Source organism: Balaenoptera acutorostrata, chromosome 14, assembly GCF_949987535.1.
Source record: "Balaenoptera acutorostrata chromosome 14, mBalAcu1.1, whole genome shotgun sequence".
NCBI classification, from domain to species: Eukaryota; Metazoa; Chordata; class Mammalia; order Artiodactyla; family Balaenopteridae; genus Balaenoptera; species Balaenoptera acutorostrata.
Window position 1 is genome coordinate 14272894 of NC_080077.1, and position 21837 is coordinate 14294730.

The window sequence follows — 21837 nt, forward strand, 5'->3', positions numbered from 1 at the left end:
AAACTGCACCCAAGTGCCTTCAAGTCAGACCTAAATCATCTATGTCCCCAAACCTTATTTTCTTCAAATTTTTCTTCTTCCATAACAGAATGAGGTTTCTTGACTTAAAAGGAGATAGTAAATATATGAAAAGTAAGTTGAGAAAATGTTAGAATTTCAGAATTTCTAGATCCCTTTCCTCTCTTTCTTAGCCTGTTGATCATTCTTTGGAATTCATTCAGAGCTAAACCTAATTTCAATTTTTATAGCAGTAAAAGCATAAATAATTGTATCTATTTTACATCATTATCCTGAAGGAGTTTTAAGAAAGAAGACATGGCTTGTGTATTTTAATAACCTATCATCTAAATTTGGAGCTACGATATATTCAAATAAAAACAATAGATATTATAGATTTTGTAGGTGTTACAGACAATGAAAAATGTATAAATTCTGGTAAGAGAAGGCCATTGTGACACAGAGGTAAGAATGATTGACAGGAGCATAGGTTCAGATTGAGTTTTGGCCAGGTTTTTCAAGCGACTAATCTGAGCAAAGCACTGTGTTAAGTCTTATAAAAATAATTTTAGAAAATTAATGAGGAACGTGAGGATTTTGTGGCCTAATGGGTGATGGCAATTATGTAGATAACTCATTAGCAGTCAGGGTAGGAAGAGCATTATAATATAGGAAGCGGTTTTGCAGGAGGCTTGCTGAATTCAGATGTGGAGTTGTCCCCTTTGAGGCTTGAGATGCAGTGGAATTCCACGAAGAAAAGTCTGAGTGACAATCGCAAATGCCACCGTGGAGCTCAGTGGAGAGGCGGGGCTAGCACAGCAGTCCTGGGCTTCTTTTGCTCTGTTGAAGCCATGCCCATGCATATGATCTTCCAAGGAAGAGGTGCATACCAAGAAAAGAAGGGATCTGAAGACAGGGTTTTGTGTGCAGGGGGTCAGACAAGGAGGAGGGGTGGAGACAGGTAACCAGTTAAAATATGTCACACTAACCATGTGAGGAGGTGGAGCCTGGACCAGATTGGGATGGTGGGAAGGGGGAGAGACTGAGAACAGACCTTGACGAGAGCATCCTCCTTTCCAGCTCGATGTTGCTCGCAGTTGGTCCTCGGTGCTTCCAGTGACTGGCTGGCACTGTCCTCCATTCTGAGTCTTGATTATATCCAACTGTATACATCGTTCTCACTCCAGCCTTGTTAAAGGCCTTCTTCCTTTGGGCTCTGTTTTTCTTCTCTTGCTCCACTTTCTCAGGTCAGAATTGTAATTAATGCTCCCATGCAGCAGGGTCTTTGAATAATAACAAATATTTTCTATTACCTTTATTGCCCGAAACAGAACCTTTTGGACTCTGTCAGTGATGGGCAGAGCAAGCTCGATGCGGTGACTCAAGAAGGGCAAACTCTGTATGCACATTTGTCTAAACAAATTGTCAGTAGCATTCAGGAACAAATTACAAAGGCTAATGAAGAGTTTCAGGCATTTCTGAAACAATGCCTTAAAGACAAACAGGCTCTTCAAGACTGTGCTTTGGAACTTGGGAGGTAGGTTGTTTTGACAAGTGCAGATTTCATCATACACAGAATATATTTTCAGGATTTAAAGACCCATTGGGAATAAACAAAAAACATTTGAAACTGTGAGTTTAAATTATAATAAGTTTTGACCTTAAGTACATGTTCATACTAGGACAATAATCAATTGCTCAAATTCTGATGGCATCATTTGGCTTTATTTTCTATATAGAAAAAGAAAGGAATTATATTCACTAATAATTGTTAATGGCATCAATGCATGTATTTTTTTGTCTGTTTGGCTAACTCAAGATGTTAGAGTTTTGATACCCAGGTTTTAGATTACCCAAGTTCTTTCCTGTGTCTCCTTCTGCTGGGTTGGAATTACGGCAGAAAACACCTATTGTATTTCTCTGAATCAAGATTCCAGTCAGGAAGCTACGTCAACAGGGGTGAATATAAAATTAGAAAGAAAAAATTTTCTATTTCTAGGAAAAGAAAGATGTCAGTATAATCAAAATGCCTTTTTGATTGGAGAGTAATGTGCCTGACTCTTGTCAAGGTTTCTTAGAGAATTTACGTTGTTTGCAAAACTTAAGAGCCCTAGAGCTCTTGTGCCACATTCAAATCCCCATAAGGTACAAAGACACAGAGATGACTGTCCCTTCTTTTCCCAGGGCTTCTACTGCCCCATTTATCCACTGGCCCCAATTCAGGGTCTTTGTAGTAAGACACAAACTTGAGCACCCACTGACATGGGACTGTTATCTTGTTGGTAATTACCAGCTATAATTACCAAGGATATCAACTCAGCAAGATAAGGTGCTTCTTTTTTTTTTTTGCTTGTATCTCAAGAGAAATGTCCAGAATTTATCATTTTGTTACTGAAATAAGTGATAATTTAATTGGCTTATTGTCGAGTTTTCTTCTCTACTTGAAAATTCATGAGATCTTAATTGCCATAGTCATTGTGACCTCAGATATTGGAATTTATTTACTATAATGAGGATATTAAAATTTCTCTAAGGTGTGTTTGTTTTCTTTAGCTTTGAAGATCAACACAGAAAACTGAATTTTTGGATCCATGAAATGGATGAAAGATTAAGTACAGAAGACTTAGGAGAGAGTAAGCAACATATTCCTGAGAAGAAAAATGAAGTCCATAAAATTGAAATGTTTCTGGGAGAACTGCTGGCTGCAAGGTAGGGTGCAGAAGTGGAATAGATTCTTTCCCTACTAACAAGTGTTTGTTTGTCTGGTTGGTTGGGTATTTGGGTTGGTTGTTGGCTGGTTAGTTGGTTAGTTGGTGGTGGTTATGTTTCTATCCCTGAATGTCTAGCATACAAATGATTGTGCAGTGTTTCTATGGCAGTGTGGTGATCTGGAGAGAGCATCGGGTTGGAGGTAAGGAGCTGGTCTCCATCCCAGTGACATCTCCCTTTGCTCAACAAATTGGACAGGCCACTCATTTCCTATATTTCTTGATATTAGCTTTTAAGCATTGTGATAATAATAATAATAATGATAATAATAAAAAATATATTTTCCTCTCAGGGGTTATTATAAGGATATAAGGTGATTATAAAGATACCCTTCATTTACAGAAACAAATGAGTCCCCAATTTCCATATATTCTTCACACACATCAGCCTCCAGCACCATTTCCAATCCACCCCATCCTCGTAATATTCTTAGTAAAGCAGAAGGTCATGTAGTCTGGCTGTCCTAAAGGTTCATTTTCTCCTCTGCAATATTTGTCTCCTTATTGCTTGCCAACTGAGCAAATGTTTCTGACTCCTTCTCGGGCAGAGTTCTCCGGCCTATGCTTTGGACTCCACCACTTTCATGGCTTTGCTCCCTCAATTTACACTCCACCCCTGGCATTTTCAGTTGCTTCGTTGGAACTCTTGCATTGGAAGATAGAACACTTTCCACTAGGGGAGGGCAGCTTGAGCCAAAACTCTTTAACTGTCTCACTGTCGTCTTACAGAGCAGATGCACTTTGAGCAGCAGAAGGCTGGTATCCAGCCTGCTTGATCAACCAAATCAGCAACCATGATCAACTGAGCAAAATTTGCCTAATTCAGATCATACTCATTCCGTTTCCTCTGAATCCTCTTTTTGGTCAAACATGCTAAGTATTCCTTGTCTTGAAAAAAACAAACATACAAACAAGTGTACAAACAGAACCCATACTGACAGCTGTTGTTGGTGTGCTAGTTTGATGACTATTATAAAGTTTCCCTGGAATGTTTTGGTCCCAACTCTGTGAGCCTTTACCATGGGGTAAACACTTTGTTGATTTTGAACTCAGGTTAGGCTTCTCATCACTCAAGAATCCGATACTGAGAGACAAGTGTTGGGTAAAAGGAAAGATGGCTTTATTGAGGAAGCTGGCAATCCTGGGGAGAAGGTGAACTCATGTCCCAAAGAACCAACTCCCCGTTGCCGATCAGAAGGCAAGAGCTTTTAAAGGAAAGCTTCAAGGGTGCGCAAACAGAGACTATGTGCAAAACAGTACAGTTAGCTTCTAGAATCATCTTGAAACTGATCATGCAGTAAGTAGTCTGGTCAGTGTCATATTGATTATTTTAAGCACAGTTAATTTTCAATTCCAGGGTCAGTTTGTTACAATTTCCTTGAGGCCAGTGTCTGGAATTGTGCAAGCCACATATTCAGTACTGCTCAAGATGGAGCAGCTTATGTCATGGCTACAGTCTGGTCATCATGCAGTTAGCTTTTTCCCTCTGGTGGAGGTTTTGGTATCTGCAGAACAACTCAGGAATGTGCATCAGACACTTATCTATCTTCAGGGAGGAACTAAAGATTCTGTGACTCTACTGTCCTAATCGTTAACTGTTTGAGCCTGCTCTTTTGTGACTAAAGGAGGCCTGGGAGACTACAGCTTTCCTATGAACGAAGAGACAGGGAACACAGAAGGGCTTTTTTTACCTGGGAGGGCCCCACAAGGTCCTGCTCAGTTTCAATTTTATAAACCTCAACCCAATGGTGAGTATCTCAAGGCCAGAGACCATCAGGTCTTTATCATCTTTATCTAGTATAGTGCCAACAATAGAAAATATTTGCTGAATTAACAGAATAATAGCATTATTCTAACTATATAACTTTCTGAAAATTACACTGCACTTTATTTACTTTTTAAATCTTGACTCTTGTTTAGGTACAGTATGACATGGCCAGACCTACTTCTCTCCTCCTTTCAAACATTTGAAATGACTTTACATATTCTTCTTGAGCTATTACTCTCTGATATTCCAAGACCAGATGCTAAGAGTCCTTAGGTGTATTTGCTCCCAGCTTCTTTAGACCTGGCTGCTTCTCTGGAAGATCCTAATGTGCTCTGCTGGTCTCCCAGCTTCTCCAGCTGAGTCATCTGACTTCTTTCACTTGCTTGCCACTTGCTTCTCCCAGTCCTTTGGATTTTTTTTGTCATAATATTTTCCAGTACTTCGCATATCTTGGGGGGACGTCCTGTATTTTTAAAAAGAACACCAAACTTGAGAATCATTGAATTTTTATCATCCATTAAGCAATTCTCCTCATGGTAACAAGTGATGTCTGTCATCTTGAATTATTATTTAACTCACATCTTTGCTTAAGCCACCTTCATGTCTCACCTTCCTGTCTCAAGCAGATGACAAGTAAAAGAGATGTATTTTAAAGAATATATAATGTTGTATAAGTCTTATGTATCTCACAGAGGCCCATAGGATGCTCTTTACATAGTAGGAAAAAAAAAAAAAAGACAATGTAGGAGATGGGCTTCCTATTCTTTTTCTAGCATTCACAACAGTTTGTGTTATGTCATCTGTACTCTCCCTTCTGGTATCCCAGGCATTTCCTGATAGATGTGCTGATTGGAATTCAGACATCCGTGAAACATGATGAAGCCTACCCAGCCACATATGATAATGTTTTCCCTTGACCTAATTAACATAACCCCAAACTGAGATGAGAAGAGTTCCCAAGATACAACAAAGGAACCCATAAGTATTCATAAGATGGCCTTTTGAAAGAAACTTTTTTTTTTTGGCATTTTATCTCTGCCAAACATCGTGCTGGGTCCTGGGATATGAGATGAATGTAACAGCCTTGGCTTCTAGAAGGTGAAAGCCTTGTGGATTGAGACAGACAGAGTGTATGAGGTGACAGAGCAAGACAGGCAGAGGGCACCCAGAAGAGGAGTCATTATGATGCTTCCTGGGGATGTGATAACTACAGAGATTTGGAGGGCCAATTAGAGAAGAAGCAGAAGAGAGCCGAAGGGTTTTCACGAAGGAATAGTCTCCGTGTGTATACAACAGAGCGGAGTGTCTGGGGAATTAGAGATCGGCTTGAAGAGGCAGGCCTGGGCCATTTCCTGAAGTGAATCCCTAACAATACAGTGGGCTGGCATCTGGGCATAGCACAGAGTGAATCAAACTCCCCCATGTGAACTGACTTCATTCAGAGAAACCAAGGGGAACGAGGTAGCCAGCCCTCTGAGGGTCCCCAGCACCCTCACTGAAAGGCATGTCAGCTCTCAGCTCTTGTCTGGTCACTGCTCTAATGTCAACGATCACTTGTCACTCCCCTGCGCTCCAGAATGTCAGCATTACATTTTTGTTTGTTTGTTTATTTTCTTTAGAGAGTCTCTTGACAAGCTTTCCCAGAGAGGGCAGCTTCTCAGTGAAGAAGGCCATGGCGCTGGGAAAGAAGCCCGCCTGTGCTCCCAGCTCCTCACTAACTATCAGAACTTACTCCGAATGACCAAGGAGAAACTCCGGAGCTGCCAGATGGCCTTGCAGGAGCACGAGGCCCTGGAGGAAGCGCTGCAGAGCATGTGGTCCTGCGTGAGAGACATGCAAGACAGACTGGTCTGTGCAGAGAGCACCGTGGGGAGCAAAGACGCCCTGGAGAGGCAGCTGTTACAAGTGCAGGTACGCGGGGCACCGGCCCGACGCCGATGCCTTCGGAAGACTTAGAGTCGATTCACAGATGTTTTAGTTGGGTCCTCGTTGGTCTGTGAGCCTCCACATGAGGATTATGCGGGCAAAATGGAGAAACTGGGCAAAAAGGATTTGGAGGGATCATTTTTCTCTTTTGTAAAGGAATATTTTTGTTCAAATAGCTTTGAAATAACTTTTGAGGTTTTTTAGTAAACATTGAGCAAACATTATGGAAAACCTACTCTACTCTAAGCGCTATGCAAGTTGATAGGAATATAGAAACAAAAACTAGTCCTTGCTTTCTAGGAGTTCACAGTTAGTGGGAGACGCCAACCTGTAAATTGTTACTTGCCGTGCAGCCTGTATGTAGGGGCCATGACTGAAGTACAAAAGAGGCCACCAACCCAGCCTGCAGTCAGCGAAGCTGACCTTGAAAAGCAGAAATGAGCCAGGCAATGAAAACGGGACTGTTAAGTTTTTGACAGGTGTGTCTTCATTTTCAAAATGACTTCTTTTTTCTCTGATGCAAAATTCAGTAAAGTTCCATTTCTAGGCTAGCGGCCCAAAGTTTTCCAAGAACTTAAATCGGAGTTCATCTCTGACTCCCAGACTCCCGGACATCTAATATTTAAGTAAGGTGTTACAGTGCAGTAGGGCACAGAGTTTGACGTTGTTGTTGTTTTTTCATATTAAGATGAGTAAGGTGTGCCCTACCTTGATTCTCACGGGAAACATAGCCGTTTTTTAAAACATGAGAAGGTTTTAGTAATCCTGCTGACAAGTGTTCATTCTTCCTTCATAGGATATTCTCCTGATGAAAGGTGAAGGGGAAGTTAAATTGAATATGGCCATTGGCAAAGGGGAACAGGCCTTGCGAAGTAGCAACAAGGAAGGTCAGAAGGTGATCGAGACTCAGCTACAGACGCTTAAAGATGTGTGGGCTGACCTCGTGAGCTCCTCCATCCGCGCTCAGAGGTACAGAGCCTATTTTTAGTGTTTCTTTGCCTGACTCAAACCCAGTGGCTTAGTAAAATGATGGTGCAGCGCTGAGGGTATCCTGCAGGAGAGTTTCCAAGCATAGTATTAGAGCTAGTTGTGTGCATGTCTGTCTTTACCTAGATGGTATCTTCTGTAACTGCAAAGGCCAGTTTTGTTTGTTTGTTTACTTGCTTACCTTGTGTGTGTGTGTGTGTGTGTGTGTGTGTGTGTGTGTGTGTGTGTGTAATATTTGCATCTCCCATAATACCTCTCATGGAATCGTACCTCCTTTCAATTTATCAAAACAAGGATATGTGGTCTTTAACAACTTTAATAACTTTTTGCTTTTTAAGGGAAATTAAGTCATTGGCAACTATTGAGCTTACATATAAATCTTTGCCTCAACCGAAGTAATATCACTGACACTGGGGATATGGAGATATGGGGAGAGTATTTGATCACCCCGGCGATGGGGTGTCCTGGCATTTAGTGTGAGGCCAGGAAAGCTGACCTCCTGCAATGCGTAGACATCCTCACACAAATATCAGCCAGCTCACCCAACCCCACTGCACTAGACACTGAGGAGAAAGTAGAGAAGATACAGATTGTTACACCAGGTGTTTTTGTTGTTGTGTTATATTTGTGAGTGGAAGACTTTATCTTCCTCCCTCTTCTCAGAGTATCAACAAATAATCTGGCTGGCTTGTTGGACAAATGACTTTCAAAAGTCATACCAAAATACCAAAACCCATTCCAGGAACCACATTCTAAAGGTTATATGTTTAATCACTGAAGAAGTGTGTGCTCAATATGATCTTGATAAATAGATGAATAAAAGATTAAAGTTCATCACAAAACAAAACAACACTGCAGTTACTCATGCAGTGTAAACAATGAACCATGGTTACAACTAAAATTTGGGGAATTGTGCTTTGTTTTGTTTCCTTTAAATATGGAGTGTAGGTGGTGACTCCCTAAGTCAGCAGGACTTGAATCTTCATCACAACTCATAATGGTCAGGAAAGAAAAAAATCAGATCCCATGATTCTGTTATTCTGTAGAGCAGACCGCTGGAGCATGGACTAAACTTCCCAATGCTTGGCAATAGGCCAGCTTCATAAAAGTGAATAGGAATACGGGTGAATATTTTCCTGATGCTAGAATAAAATGTTAAACACAAGAAGCAGATTCAAATCCTTGATTTCCCTCTTTCAGCAAGAAATTACATTTGGCAACTGCATTCTGAGCAGTAGCAGGGCTCAAATTATTGTGCTAAAATAATGAAACTGAACAAAGTAGGTTTTGCCCTCTAAGTGCTCAGAGGCTAGGGTAGGATACCTTCCAAAAATAAAAATGAAAAACTGACTCAGATTGTGTTACTAAAATGCTATGAGACTGTGGAAGAAGGCAGGGCTTGGGGGAAGCTTCTGGAGAAGTGAGATTGATTTGCACTTTCTAAAAAATTCTTTGAGGAAAGAATAGGGCTTTAGGGCATGTATGATGAGGTTTCTATTGATGTAAAAGGAACAATTTGAGCAAAAGGAACAATTTGGAAGTACGTTCACCACAGATATAACTCCAGGATCATAGGATTATATGCAAGGGAGGGTGGGAGGGGTCACTGAAAGTGAGTTTAGAATAGTTTATAAAGCTAAATATTGGAGGTGCTTTAAAAATGCCAGTCTGGAGAGCCTTTTACTTGACTATCTGGAGAGCTATTTGCTTGACTCTTACTTACATGACTTTAGTGGCTAAATTTCTTATATTATTAATGCACTGAACCTTCATTCCTTCACACGTTCAACACAGGAGCCCTAAACATTGTACATTATATCCTCAAGTGAAAAATCAATCTAATTATATTATTTACCCAGAAAGAATACCTTACATTTTTAACTCCTGTCACTAAATAGTCATCTGACTTTAATAAGATAAACTGAGTCCAAGAAAATAAAGAATTGATGTATATTAAATAAAATTTAACTGATGCCCCAGAGCTGATGTTCTATCAATGTAACACATATATGTGTCTGTTCATTTAGACAATTAGCATTTGGAAGACAAATCCCCAGATGCATATGTGACTACAACATCTTCGAGTCTGACATAGATTTATTTTCATTTGAAGAAACTGTGTTGTGGGTCAGAGGAGTAATGCTTCTCCCTGCACTTAAAAGCAGTGTTTTCGTCACTTACAATAGCATTCAGTAAAACAGCTTACATGGCTGCAATGCCCTTGTGATTGGTTTTTAGGAGAGATGTTAAGATAACTTATTTTTATAACATGTGACATTAATTCTAGCACTTTAGAGTCTGTGATTAGCCAATGGAATGACTATCTAGAGAGGAAAAACCAGTTGGAGCAGTGGATGGAATCAGTGGATCAAAAGGTAGAACATCCCTTGCAACTGCAGCCTGGTCTGAAAGAGAAGTTTTCCCTTCTGGACCACTTTCAGTCCGTCGTGTCTGAGGCGGAAGATCACGCCGGAGTCCTGCAGCGACTCACTGCCAAGGCCAGGGAGCTCTACCAGAAGACTGAGAATGAGTCTTTCAAGGAAACGGCTCAAGAGGAACTGAAAACACAGTTTAATGATATAATGACCATTTCCAAGGTTAGTGCTTTATAGTGAAGACAAAAACTTCAAGGTTCAGGTAAAGAATACACTGTGGGTTGAATTATAGGAGAACTGGCTGCTCTGAAACTATGTGTACCTTTAGTGAGCAGGTGTTACATAAAGGGTCATTTCTCGCCAATGAATGCTCATGAATTTTTCTCTTTCTGCAATTTTGGGATTATTTTTTATTCTCTGGTTTTTCATCTTTCTCCGCTTAGAATGTTAATCAACCCATTTCTTTTCTTTGTAAGATTGCCTGAGACTCAATTGTCAGTGTTTAGAGTTCTTTTTCTTTTGCTGCCACTTACATTTGTTGTATTAAAGCAAGTCTAGTTACCTCCCAGATTTCAATCATGTACCAAGTATTTTGTTTATTTCTCATTTTAGTAAAAACTGCATTTCCCTGTCCTCCAAGAAATAGCCTCCTTCATGTAATATCAAGGTTTTCTCTCAGTTCTTCTGAATCATTACTTTCTTCCATGAGTTTTCTTTTGTATATTTGTGAGAATGTTAAAGAAAATAAGGGAGAAGTTTTTTCCCCCCCCTCTCTTGGTTTTCTTTTTGGGAACTATCTTTGTATTATTAATACTACAATTTTTAACATATGTGTTAGTTTATCTTAATTTTTATTTTGGTAGTGATTAAGAGCTATAACTTTTGAGTCAAAAAGACCTACATTTGAAATCTGGCTTTGACCCTCTTCTGGATGTATGACTTTGGGCATGTTACTTAACCTCTGTAACCTCTGGAGGTCCCTTCCTATAATATAGGGTTAATAATAGTATCTACATCATATGACTGTTGTAAGGATTAAATGAACAAATGCATTTAAAGTGCTGAGCAGAATACTGTACACAAAGGCAACACAAATAATTGCCTGAATAACAAAAATAGTTATAATAATAATAATTAAGTGGATTATTAGTGAGGGATGTTAGTCAACATTCATTAAGCATAGGTTTTTATTCTAAGCTAAACTAAAAAAATACCTAAAGGAGAATGGTTGCTTCTTCAGTGTCTTTCAGTCTAATTAAAATTAGATCTTTTCATTTAAAGATATTAAACATAGAGAAAATTCAGGAATAAGAATGAAATCTTCTCAGATCATTAAGAGACCTGTTACCTTGTCTGAGTTCAGATTCTCAATAATTACTATTGTTAAAGTACTCTTTTCTTTGTCTACTAGGAGAAAATGAGGAAAGTAGAAGAGATTGTGAAAGATCATCTCATGTACTTAGATGCAGTCCAGGAATTCACTGATTGGCTGCATTCAGCAAAGGAAGACCTTCATCGGTGGTCGGATATGTCTGGAGATTCATCAGCCACCCAGAAAAAATTATCTAAAATTAAGGTCAGAAAATGGACAGATTTTTATAACTTCATTGTTTCATCGATTCTTGAGTATCACACACCTGTGATAAAGATTCTGTAGATAAGATTTTTTGTTTAAAATGTTTTCTTCCTATTTTTCATTTGTTGGTATTTATTACCTTGCCCTTAAGCAAGAGAAAAAAGGGAATTTAAAACACTTTACACTTGGGAGGAAAATAGAACATTGTCTGTAGATGCTTCTGTATGCAAATGTGCTGATTGCTATAGCATCAAAGCCTAAGAAATATGCACCAGACTAGTGGGCTGACAAAACCAGATACTATTTTCTAGCACAGTGGAAGAAAAGTTTATGAAGTAAGTTGGTTAAACGCATTTGAATAATAACTGGGAAATGCCATTCACTTGTTTTATTCTGCTTTCCTAGCCAATAGCACAACAACATAATGGAAGACAGTACTTTAAAGGGCATTAAAACTATCACCTAGTTACTGCTTATAAGGGCAACTTAAAAAACCGAAATTCACATATCTGAGGGAGCTGGAACAAGTATATTTCTAGTTACTTGAGTATTAAATTGCAATCATTTCCCCTCTGTGGAAATAATAGATTTTAATCTGAAAGCTAGGCAGTGATGAAATCCTCAGTTGTTTAGTTATAGATGAGGAAATGCTGGAATACATAGTATAATTGTGATCAGGAATGTGACAGCCGGAAATCAGAACATAAAAATAATTGTTGATGATAACAGTAATAACTATATTTTGAGGATTTACTTTTAAATGTTTGGAGAGTATTATCTTATTTAAATCTTACAATGACCACATAGGTTTTAAATGAGATAATCACATAAAGCCACTTCTTAAATTCTTATTACCTGTGTGATTCCCTAGAATACTTTCATATATTCCTCACTAATATTTTGATTTACCCATCCATTCATTCATCCATCCATCTATCCATTTATTCAGCCAGGGTTGTGCAGTCCTCAAGGCACTTGCAGTGTAGGAGGGAATGATGATGCAAAAACTAATGTTTATAAAATAATACCTCAAATGTAACGATAGCTCACAAGACTTTTCAAGTTCAAGCTCTAGAATCAGACCCTGACGCTGCATCTTGTCTCTGCTGCTTTTCTAGCTGTGTCTTTGGGCAAGCCACTTGATGTCCTCAAGCCTCTTTCTTTATTGGTAAAATAAGAATAACAGTAGTACCTGCTTCACAGAGTAGTTCTGAGGACTAAATTAGATCATGCGCATAAAGCATTTAGCAACATAGAACACGATAAGAAAAGTGGATTTCGTAAATGAGTGATTTAATTGGCTATGGAGTGACGATGTGAGAAAAGTCAAAGGTGATGGTCAGGACTTTACCTAGAGTCAGCAGAGCTGTCTCCAGCTGAAGAAAACAAGTTCATGCAGAGGAGACGGGTTACAGAGGAGAGGTGTTCAGTGTGAACAGGTGCATTTGAACTGCCAGCTGGCGATGTCCAGGAGGTAGTTGAATGTTCAAGTCTGAATTTTAGATTAGGAAGCTGGATTGAAGGCACAAGTTGGAATGATCAGCACACAGTTTGTAGTTGAAGCCACCAGAGTGAATGAAACCAAGACCTACGTATAAAGCAAACAGAATGATGCACACAGGACCAAAATCCAGGTATTATCAATATTTAAGGGGCCTCAGAGAAGAATTTGAAAGGGAGAGGGAGAAAAGAGAGGAGAAATAATAGTGAGAGGGGAAAGGACAGTGTGGTGCCACCAGGGCCCCTGGTGGAGGAGGGGTCACCATCACAGAAACGTCAAGACGTGGCCATTAAGAGGAGGACTAATGACAGGACTTCCCTGGCGGTCCAGTGGTTAAGACTCCATGCTTCCGCTGCAGGGGGCGTGGGTTCGATCCCTGGTTGGGGAACTAAGATCCCACATGCCACGCTGCCAAAAAAATAAAAAAATAAAACATAAATAAAATAATTAAAATAAAAGAGGAGGACTAATGAACGCCCCCTGAATGGGCAGTTAGGCTGCTTGGCGATCACCAAGAGCCATTTCCACAGTCAGGTCAGGAGAGAAACTGGATGACATAGATTAGGGAGTGAAGAGTAGGGTGGAAGACCAGATAGCAAGGATGAACTCGTGTTTTGAGATGTCGATATAAGAAAAGCAAGGAAATTCTTTTACAAAGGCTGCTTTCTGGGGTGCCGAATGCTCTTTTTCTGAAATGCTTTTATACAATACTTCAAAAAATATAGGAAATGTGGGAGAAGGAGCTGGCAGGAAGAAATTGGGGTCTGGGAAGGAGAATGTACAGCCTGACAGAGGTTGTCTATCAAAGTCCAGGTCAGGCCTGAGTGTAGGCTGGTGTGTGGGTGAGGAGGAACCTTGGAGAAAGTCAGGTAGCGCCTCCTCTGTCCTTCAATGTCATCCCTCCTCACCCCCAGCAGTAACCAAGAACAGGCAACTTCAAAGCCAAACGTGTATGTGTATGAGGGTGTGTTATGTGCATGTAATATGTTTTTACAGTTTAAATACAAGATGGGGAAACACATGAAAAAGTCATTTCAGAACACTTTTAAATGATATCCTTCTTCAAAATCTGGATGAGTGGAATTAGTGATTGCAAATATTGAAATATCCCAAGGTCATGCAAAGAAAACTGGGATAATGCCTTAGAGAGTATTTTGGGAAACTGATTTTTGATAGTAGATACCCTCCGAACTCACAGAGGAAATTCGAAATCACTCACAGAGGAAAATTATAAGTATTTAAATCCAATAGTTATACCTAGCTCTTTTCAGAAAGTTATTTTCTTCATCAAATCACTACTTACCACATGCACTGATAAACAAAAAAGATTTTTAGCATCCTACTGCCGAGAAAAGGGTGATGAATGTGTATATAAATGCTAAATGTGTATAAGGATTTCATGAGATTGTACTTTGGACTACTATATAAATACTTTCAAATGATCTATACTAAAATGTGGCTCTCATATATACTTGTGAGAAGATATACTTATTTCAAGCTAGTCTAATGAAATGTGAACTATATTATATAGATTAGCTAAGATATAGTTGTGTTTAACATAATTTGTTAAACATGCTTCATACTTAATACCCCTATTTTTCCTATACTTGTTAATTTGTAATTGATTTTCTTCTGGAAGTTTTTTTTTCCCTAATAATCATCTTTTCCTTCTATTTAATCCAGGAGCAAAGTCATAATTTTGTATTCATACTAACAAAATCCTGGCTTTAGCAATAAATATGTAAATATATAAACATCCACATAGATTCTGTAAAAGAATCTATTCTCAGAAAGAAATGCCACTATTTTACCTAATCAACAACTCATATTTTAATTTTATCCTGTTATCTTTTAGAGTATTTGTGTGCTTTAAGCCTAAAAGTTACAGTTAAACTGTTAAATTTCTAGTGAGGTTTTTAAAAGTAAAAATAATGGTAATAAATGAATGCTGTCTAAAGGTTACTTTGAACTTTTGATTAAGTATGTCTGTGAATTATTTATTTTAGTTACTATAAAAATGTTTACTTAACGTACTGAAGTATTTGAAATCGAGTAGGGCTTATTCTTTTATTGTGATGGGTTAGCTTGATTCCTAGTGGAACGGAAGTGTGGTTTAAGCCACCATCTCGGGGAAGAAAATGGAAATGGGGTAGAGACATGAGCAGAGCACAGTTCTTTGCAATCCTTGTTCACTTGTCTTGACCTCAACTTAGGGAAAAATAAGATTCACCCATTTACAGGAGCAATACACCACAGGCAAATATTTAAATCACTAACAAAATAGTTTCACATATTCAAACAACGCCTGATTTCAGGGTCCCTCTTTAGTCTGTTTCAGGATGTTGTGGCTTCCTCAACTCATTTGGCCACAAACCTTGGCACTCACAATGATAATTCTCTGCTATTATGACTTAGGAGAAGGGGGATGAATTGATTCCGGTTCCTTGTAGCACACTTGCTAAAACTTCCTAGCAGGACAGGGTCCCCCTCTGTACACATTTGGAAACTTGCAGCCCAAGTGACTCAGAGCCTCCTCGGTTGCCATGGTGATATTCCATTACAGGAGCTGTTGGATTCCAGAGAGATTGGTGCAAGTCGCCTAAGCAGAGTCGAGTCGCTGGCCCCTGCAGTGAAACAGAACACAACTGCCAGTGGCTGTGAGCTCTTGGACACGGAGATGCAGGCCCTGCGTGCAGACTGGAAGCAGTGGGAAGACAGCGTTTTCCAAACTCAGACTGGCTTGGAGAACCTGGTTAGCCAGATGGCCCTTTCGGAGCAGGAGTTCTCAGGCCAAGTGACTCAGCTGGAGCAGGCCCTGGGACAGTTCAGTGCCCTCCTGACAAGCTGGGCTCAGCAGTTAGCCCTCCTGGAAGGCAAGAACACAGATCAGGAGCTAGTGGAATGCTGGCAGAAGGGCCGGGTAAGTTGGCTTCCTGTTTTCTGCTTGTGGCTCTGCTCAAGTTTTTGTTTGCCACTCCTTGTTGCTAAAAAATCCGTGCTAACTAAGAACATGCAACATTCAGACTTGGAAAAATAAGTGTTTACATAATTAAATTTGTAAAGCTAATCTGTTTCCTTTTCTCATAAATCAAACCATTGTAAAAATACAGACATAAGGGAGAAGGAGTTTGTAGTTACCCTAAGAAGCATTTGTTGTAAGTGGAAATATTTTACTTTCATTCTTATGGTGTAAGAGTTTGTAATATTGTGTTCAGTCTGAAAAAATGGCCTATGGGTACAGGCATAAATAGACGGAGAGTCATAGCTGTTTTCCTGCCAGGGAATTATCTCTAACAATTAAATGATTGAATGTATAGCTTTGGAAGAAACGTTTGGTAGTCTCCTAAAGCACAACTAATAGTTTTCACCCTGGTTAGCTGTCCTGTGTGTGGATTTGACAGCTGTGCTTGAATTAACCCGTTAACAGAACTCCTAGTGAGGCTCAGCAGTTGCCTTGTGGACTTTTTTTTTTTTAAACTAATAGCTGCTCTTTCAGAATGTGAGGAAGGGACGCATAAAAGGAAGAGTGAAGAATGGGCAGAAGTCTGAAGTCTTCTTTCTTTTACTGTTAAATAGTATCACGGAAAGCCTTTCGATATCTGCAGTTTTATAGCGCTCTGAATCGTGGATGTCCTTAAAAGGAAGTTTAGTATAAACTTCTCTGTTTCTATTTATGTTATAATCTTTTCAAAATAGCTTCAGCCAGTATTGTAGTAAGTCATGTAGTATTTCCAACATTGTCTTGTTTTAAATCAAGTATTTGAAATATAGCACACCACAAAATAAAACTTTATAATCATCTCTTCATACTATTTTATTTATAATGTTTCTAGGTTTTTTGTTTGTTTCTTTGTTTGTTTTTTCCTGATGGCTTTCCTATCCTTTAGGCTTAAGCCCTAGAATAAAGCACAGAAAGCAGTTCTGTAAAACAGGGACAGGGAAGTTGGTAATTGTCCAATGTGGTCAGTATTATTCACTCTGATATCAAAAAAATCAGTTATAATGTTTTTAGTTCTTTTTTGCCTCCCTTCCTTTCTCTTCCACTAGTATGAATGAAATTTTTAAAAAAGAAAGATTTGGTTGTGTTTAGGTTACATTACTATTCTACCATGTTTTCATTGATACTATTAGTGAAAATAATAGGTGAAGCCTATAAAAAATGCACAGGATAATGCAAAAGTGAATATGGACTTTTAATTGTACTAGTAATTCAAAGCTGACAGTTCTCTGCTTAAATCTACTTCCAGATTTGGCTCCAAAGTTCATACTTTTGATAACAGTACTACGTTGCCTCCCAATATTCAGATTTTCTTTTCTTTCTAATAATGCTATTTTGGAGATAACATTATGCTGTACATCTTATACAGTGCTGTGTGTCAATTATATCTCAATAAAATGGGGAGAAAAAATAAATGAAAAATAAAAAATAAAAACAGAGATAATAAATGTTCTTACCACAAAAAAAGAAATGGTAATTATGTGATGGGATGGAAGTGTGAGCTAATGCTCCGGTGGCAATCATTTTGCAATAAATACATGTATCACGTCAACACATTATACACCTTAAATTTATCTACAACGTTGTATGTCAATTATATTTCAATAAAGCTAGGAAAACTTTTTAATTAAAAAAAATAGAGATAATACTTCCATTACTATGAATACATAGGAAAAGTTTTACAAAATAATGGATTTGCCAGGGTTCTTTGGCATTGTTTTGCTGTAAGGGAGGGCTTGTCATTGTTGAAAATCATGATAATAGTCACAAACCTTCACAAGTGTTTACTTTCTCTTCTGCAATTAAGTGATGAGACTCAAGAAATCCTTTAAAAAATAAAAATGGACCATCATCTATAAACTATATTAAATCATGTTGCAAAATATCTTGTTCACTCTGTTTGCAAAACTCATATTTTTTAATATCCACTAGGTTATTAGTGTTAGAAATTTAGCAATTGTATTAACCTGTATAACCTTAAGGAAAAAAAATGCATTCTAGGACTTAACTGAAACAGAAGTATATGAGCTGATACTTATAAACTGAAAGACTGTGCTACAATGCTTTAATCTATGATGAAGTTTAGAAAAAATTTTTAGTATAAAGATTTGGTTAAAAGCTTTTCACTTTTCATATCATCTCATTTATAAATGACCACTTTGAATCTCTGGTTCTTTTTACTTTTTGGTATATGGCAAATTTCTTTAGTTGTTATAATGTTCTTCCTTAAATAAATGGTTCAATGTGGTGTAAAATAGTAGTTAGTATTTTAGTGTTTGGAGTTTTGGAGAGAAACTTTCTAGTTATTATTTGTGAATTTTATAAATAAAAATATTTTAGACTCCTCTGTGGCCCAGCCGCTAAGCTAAATAACGAATTTTAAAACCAAGAACAGCATCCCTCCTCTCAGAATCACAGTGTAGGTGGAAAGGCCAACAAACTCAAGACCACTGGGGACTGTGGATTGGGATGAGTGCCAACGAGGTGCTGTGCGTCCTCGAAATAAGCTCCTAAGAGGCAGGACAGAGGACAGAGAATCCTTAGAGGAGCCGTGATTTGAGCTGAGCCTTGAGGTGTGATTACCTATTGACCAGATGGGTGAGGTGGAGGAACAGCATCAAGATCGAAAATTACTGAGGAATGCGAAAACACAGAAGAGACAACTAGAGAACAGGGTTCACATTAAGAGAACACTGTGCCATTCTAGAGAGTAAATGGGGTCTATGAGGGTTGAGAAGCAGAAGAAAAGAGAGAACTGAACTGATTAAAAGAGTTAAGACAGGGCTTCCCTGGTGGTGCAGTGGTTGAGAATCCGCCTGCCAATGCAGGGGACACAGGTTCGAGCCCTGGGCTGGGAAGATCCCACATGCCACGGAGCAACTGGGCCCGTGAGCCACAACTACTGAGCCTGCGCGTCTGGAGCCTGTGCTCCGTAACAAGAGAGGCCGCAATGGTGAGAGGCCCGCGCACCGCGATGAGGAGTGGCCCCCGCTTGCCACAACTAGAGAAAGCCCTCGCACAGAAACGGAGACCCAACACAGCCATAAATAAATAAATAAATAAATAAATAAATAAATAAATAAATATTAAAAAAAAAAAAAAAAAAAAAAAAGAGTTAAGACATAGAATAGACCAGGCCTCGTTTCTCTTGTGTGGAGTGAGAAGGGAAATGGGCAAGGCCAAGATGATGCTTAGTTTTCTGATTCAGATCCGTGGGAGAGCAGTGGTGCCATTTTCTGGGATGAGGGACACAACACAGACCTACTTTGTTGAGAGGCGTGGTTTTCCTGCAGATCTAGGCCAGGTCTTGATAAATATCTCTGAGAATAACACTAGTAACAGCAACAGCTATCTGAGTAGTTACTCAACTTCTTGCCCCTCCTCCTTAGTATTTTTTTTTTTTTACCTTGGCGATACTATTATCCACATAGTCCCACTTAAATAACCTGCTGTCTTTGCTAATTAGGCGCCTGGTGTGCCTGGAATTGTGCTAAGTATTTGACACTGGTGATCTCATTTGCTTCTTGTGACAGTGCTATAAGAAGAAAGCTCTGATTGCAAAGCGCCTTGTGTAACTCAGTAGACCATGGCCTTGATTGCAGAGGTGCACTTGTCAAATCCCAACACTTTATTTTGGATTAAGTATTCACAGTACTGTGATTATTTATGTCTCTCTCATTTGTTAAACTGTGAGCTCTTCAAGTACAAAAATTATACCATTTTGGGAGTGCCAGAATCCAGCAAAATGACTGGCACATGCCAGACATTTAGCAAATACTTGATGACTGTATGAATGAAACTATGAAATGAATAAATTACTAGTTAAATTAGACATCTGAAATGTAAGAAATTCTTATTATGAAAGTTAACCATACAAACTACGTAAAACCAGTTGCCTTATGTATTTTTTGATCCCAAATAAGTATTGCTTTGCTTTGAAGTGATTTCTCTTCACCTTCACCTCACACCAACAATAGTCATACACATCTTCCAATAGCCTAGGCAGACTGTTGTGTTTTTTTTGTTTTTTGTTTTTTAAACAATTTAGGCTATTTTTGCTTTTCTTTTTCTTGTCACACTTTAAGTTACTTGACCACTTGATCATTTGACTACCCGGTAACATTGGATGCTCGATTGACTATCCATGCCTTGAAAAGGATGCAGATTAACCAAGTTCTATTATATGCCTTGGGGAGTCCTGAAAATAGGTCTCATTTCTTTACTGAATCTACTGTGTTGGTTTTTCCCTCACTAATAATTTATGATGTGATTTATGCATGCATAGTATGAGGATGTGGAAATTACCCAGTTTAAATGCTTGTTCCTCTGTCTTGTTATTTCCTAATAGGAGATACTGGATGCTCTACAAAAAGCAGAGCCTCAGACAGAGGATCTCAAGTCTCAGCTGAATGAACTTTGTCGTTTTTCCAGAGACCTGAGTACATACAGCAGAAAAGTTTCTGGCTTGATTAAAGAATATAATTGGTGAGCGTGAACCTTACTGGTATTCAGAATATTTTCACACAAATAAGAAGCCAGAGGTTTGTTTATTTTAAGTTGTGAGTTCAGTAATAATATAAATTAATTAATCTTAAATACATTACCAAATGGTGTGAGGGCATACTCAGGACTGTTGACTCTGTTGAACGTTATTTTAATCTACTTTATCATTTTTTTTCCTCCCATTAAATGTTTCAAATCATGGTTTTAGTCTTTGTTTGCAAGCATCCAAGGGCTGTCAGAATAAAGAACAGATTTTACGGCAGAGATTTCGAAGAGCCTTCAAGGATTTCCAGCAGTGGTTGGTTCATGCAAAGATCACTACAGCTAAATGTTTTGATATACCTCAAAATATTAGTGAAGTTTCAGCAAGTCTTCAGAAAATACAGGTAAGAGTGTGATCAATTAATTCTAATAATGGTGATGGGAATTCCCTGGCCGTCCAGTGGTTAGGACTCCACGCTTCCACTGGAGGGGGCACGGGTTCAATCCCTGGTCAGGGAGCTAAGACCCCACAAGCCTTGCAGCCAAAAAAAAACTATCCAATAATGGTGCTTAAGTGGTTTAAAAATGTGCCTCTAGATCTTTATAAGCATATTAAAGTTTAGCTTAAGAAACTCAGATTTCAGGTAAATCCCTGCTTGAAACAATTGATGTGTATGTGAAAAGAAACTAGTCCATTGATCTAGATGCATGCTATTTTTATATATTAATAGGGATTTAGGAAATAATAAAATCTCTCTATATGTGACAAGCATCGTGCCTGAGCACTCTAGGCAGATTTTCTCAGTACTTTTCACAATAACCATATCAGTTATATAAGATTATTATTAGATATGATACATACATAATACAATAATACATGAGTATTATTGTACAAATAGGGTAAGAGAACCTTAGTCATTTAATATATACAATAAAAATTGTTTATTTCTTTTCTTTGATTATATTGAGAAATAAGTAGTAAATTCAATGGATAAAGCATTTTATTATGCCTAATCTCTTACCTTTTTCTTTATAGGAATTTTTGTCAGAAAGTGAAAACGGACAGCACAAGCTAAACGTGATGCTTTCTAAAGGAGAACTTTTGAGTACTCTACTGACCAAAGAGAAAGCTACTGGCATCCAGGCTAAAATTGCAACTGCAAAAGAAGATTGGAAAAATTTTCATTCAAATCTCCACCAAAAGGAATCTGCCCTAGAGGTATACTATAGCCAACCACGTGGATATGTTCTGTGCTGTTTGTCGTTGTTGCTGTCATTGTAGTTACAATACAGTGTATTGTATTCAATACCTCCAGATACCCTTGTTAATGATTTTGGTCATCCCTCTCTGAATATTAATAGATGACTGGATGACTCTAAGAAACAGCTCAGTGTTGAAGTGTGAACCTCACTGAGGAATTGGATAGCTTCTTGCATGGTAGGGGCAGTTATCACA

At 38.5% G+C, this 21837-nt stretch overlaps 1 protein-coding gene across 14 annotated transcripts in view; it reads left to right on the forward strand.

Annotated features, from left to right (window-relative positions):
- The window catches only part of SYNE1 (spectrin repeat containing nuclear envelope protein 1), a 463872-nt gene that overhangs the window by 208493 nt on the left and 233542 nt on the right, over positions 1-21837 (forward strand). For all 14 annotated transcript variants that reach the window (XM_057527516.1, XM_057527518.1, XM_057527519.1 and 11 more), the window contains 10 exons: positions 1329-1534; positions 2551-2706; positions 6153-6444; positions 7256-7428; positions 9734-10043; positions 11233-11397; positions 15462-15818; positions 20245-20381; positions 20608-20785; positions 21418-21600. In XM_057527516.1, coding sequence (XP_057383499.1) covers positions 1329-1534; positions 2551-2706; positions 6153-6444; positions 7256-7428; positions 9734-10043; positions 11233-11397; positions 15462-15818; positions 20245-20381; positions 20608-20785; positions 21418-21600 — 2157 coding nt within the window. The remainder of the gene's footprint in view (positions 1-1328; positions 1535-2550; positions 2707-6152; positions 6445-7255; positions 7429-9733; positions 10044-11232; positions 11398-15461; positions 15819-20244; positions 20382-20607; positions 20786-21417; positions 21601-21837) is intronic.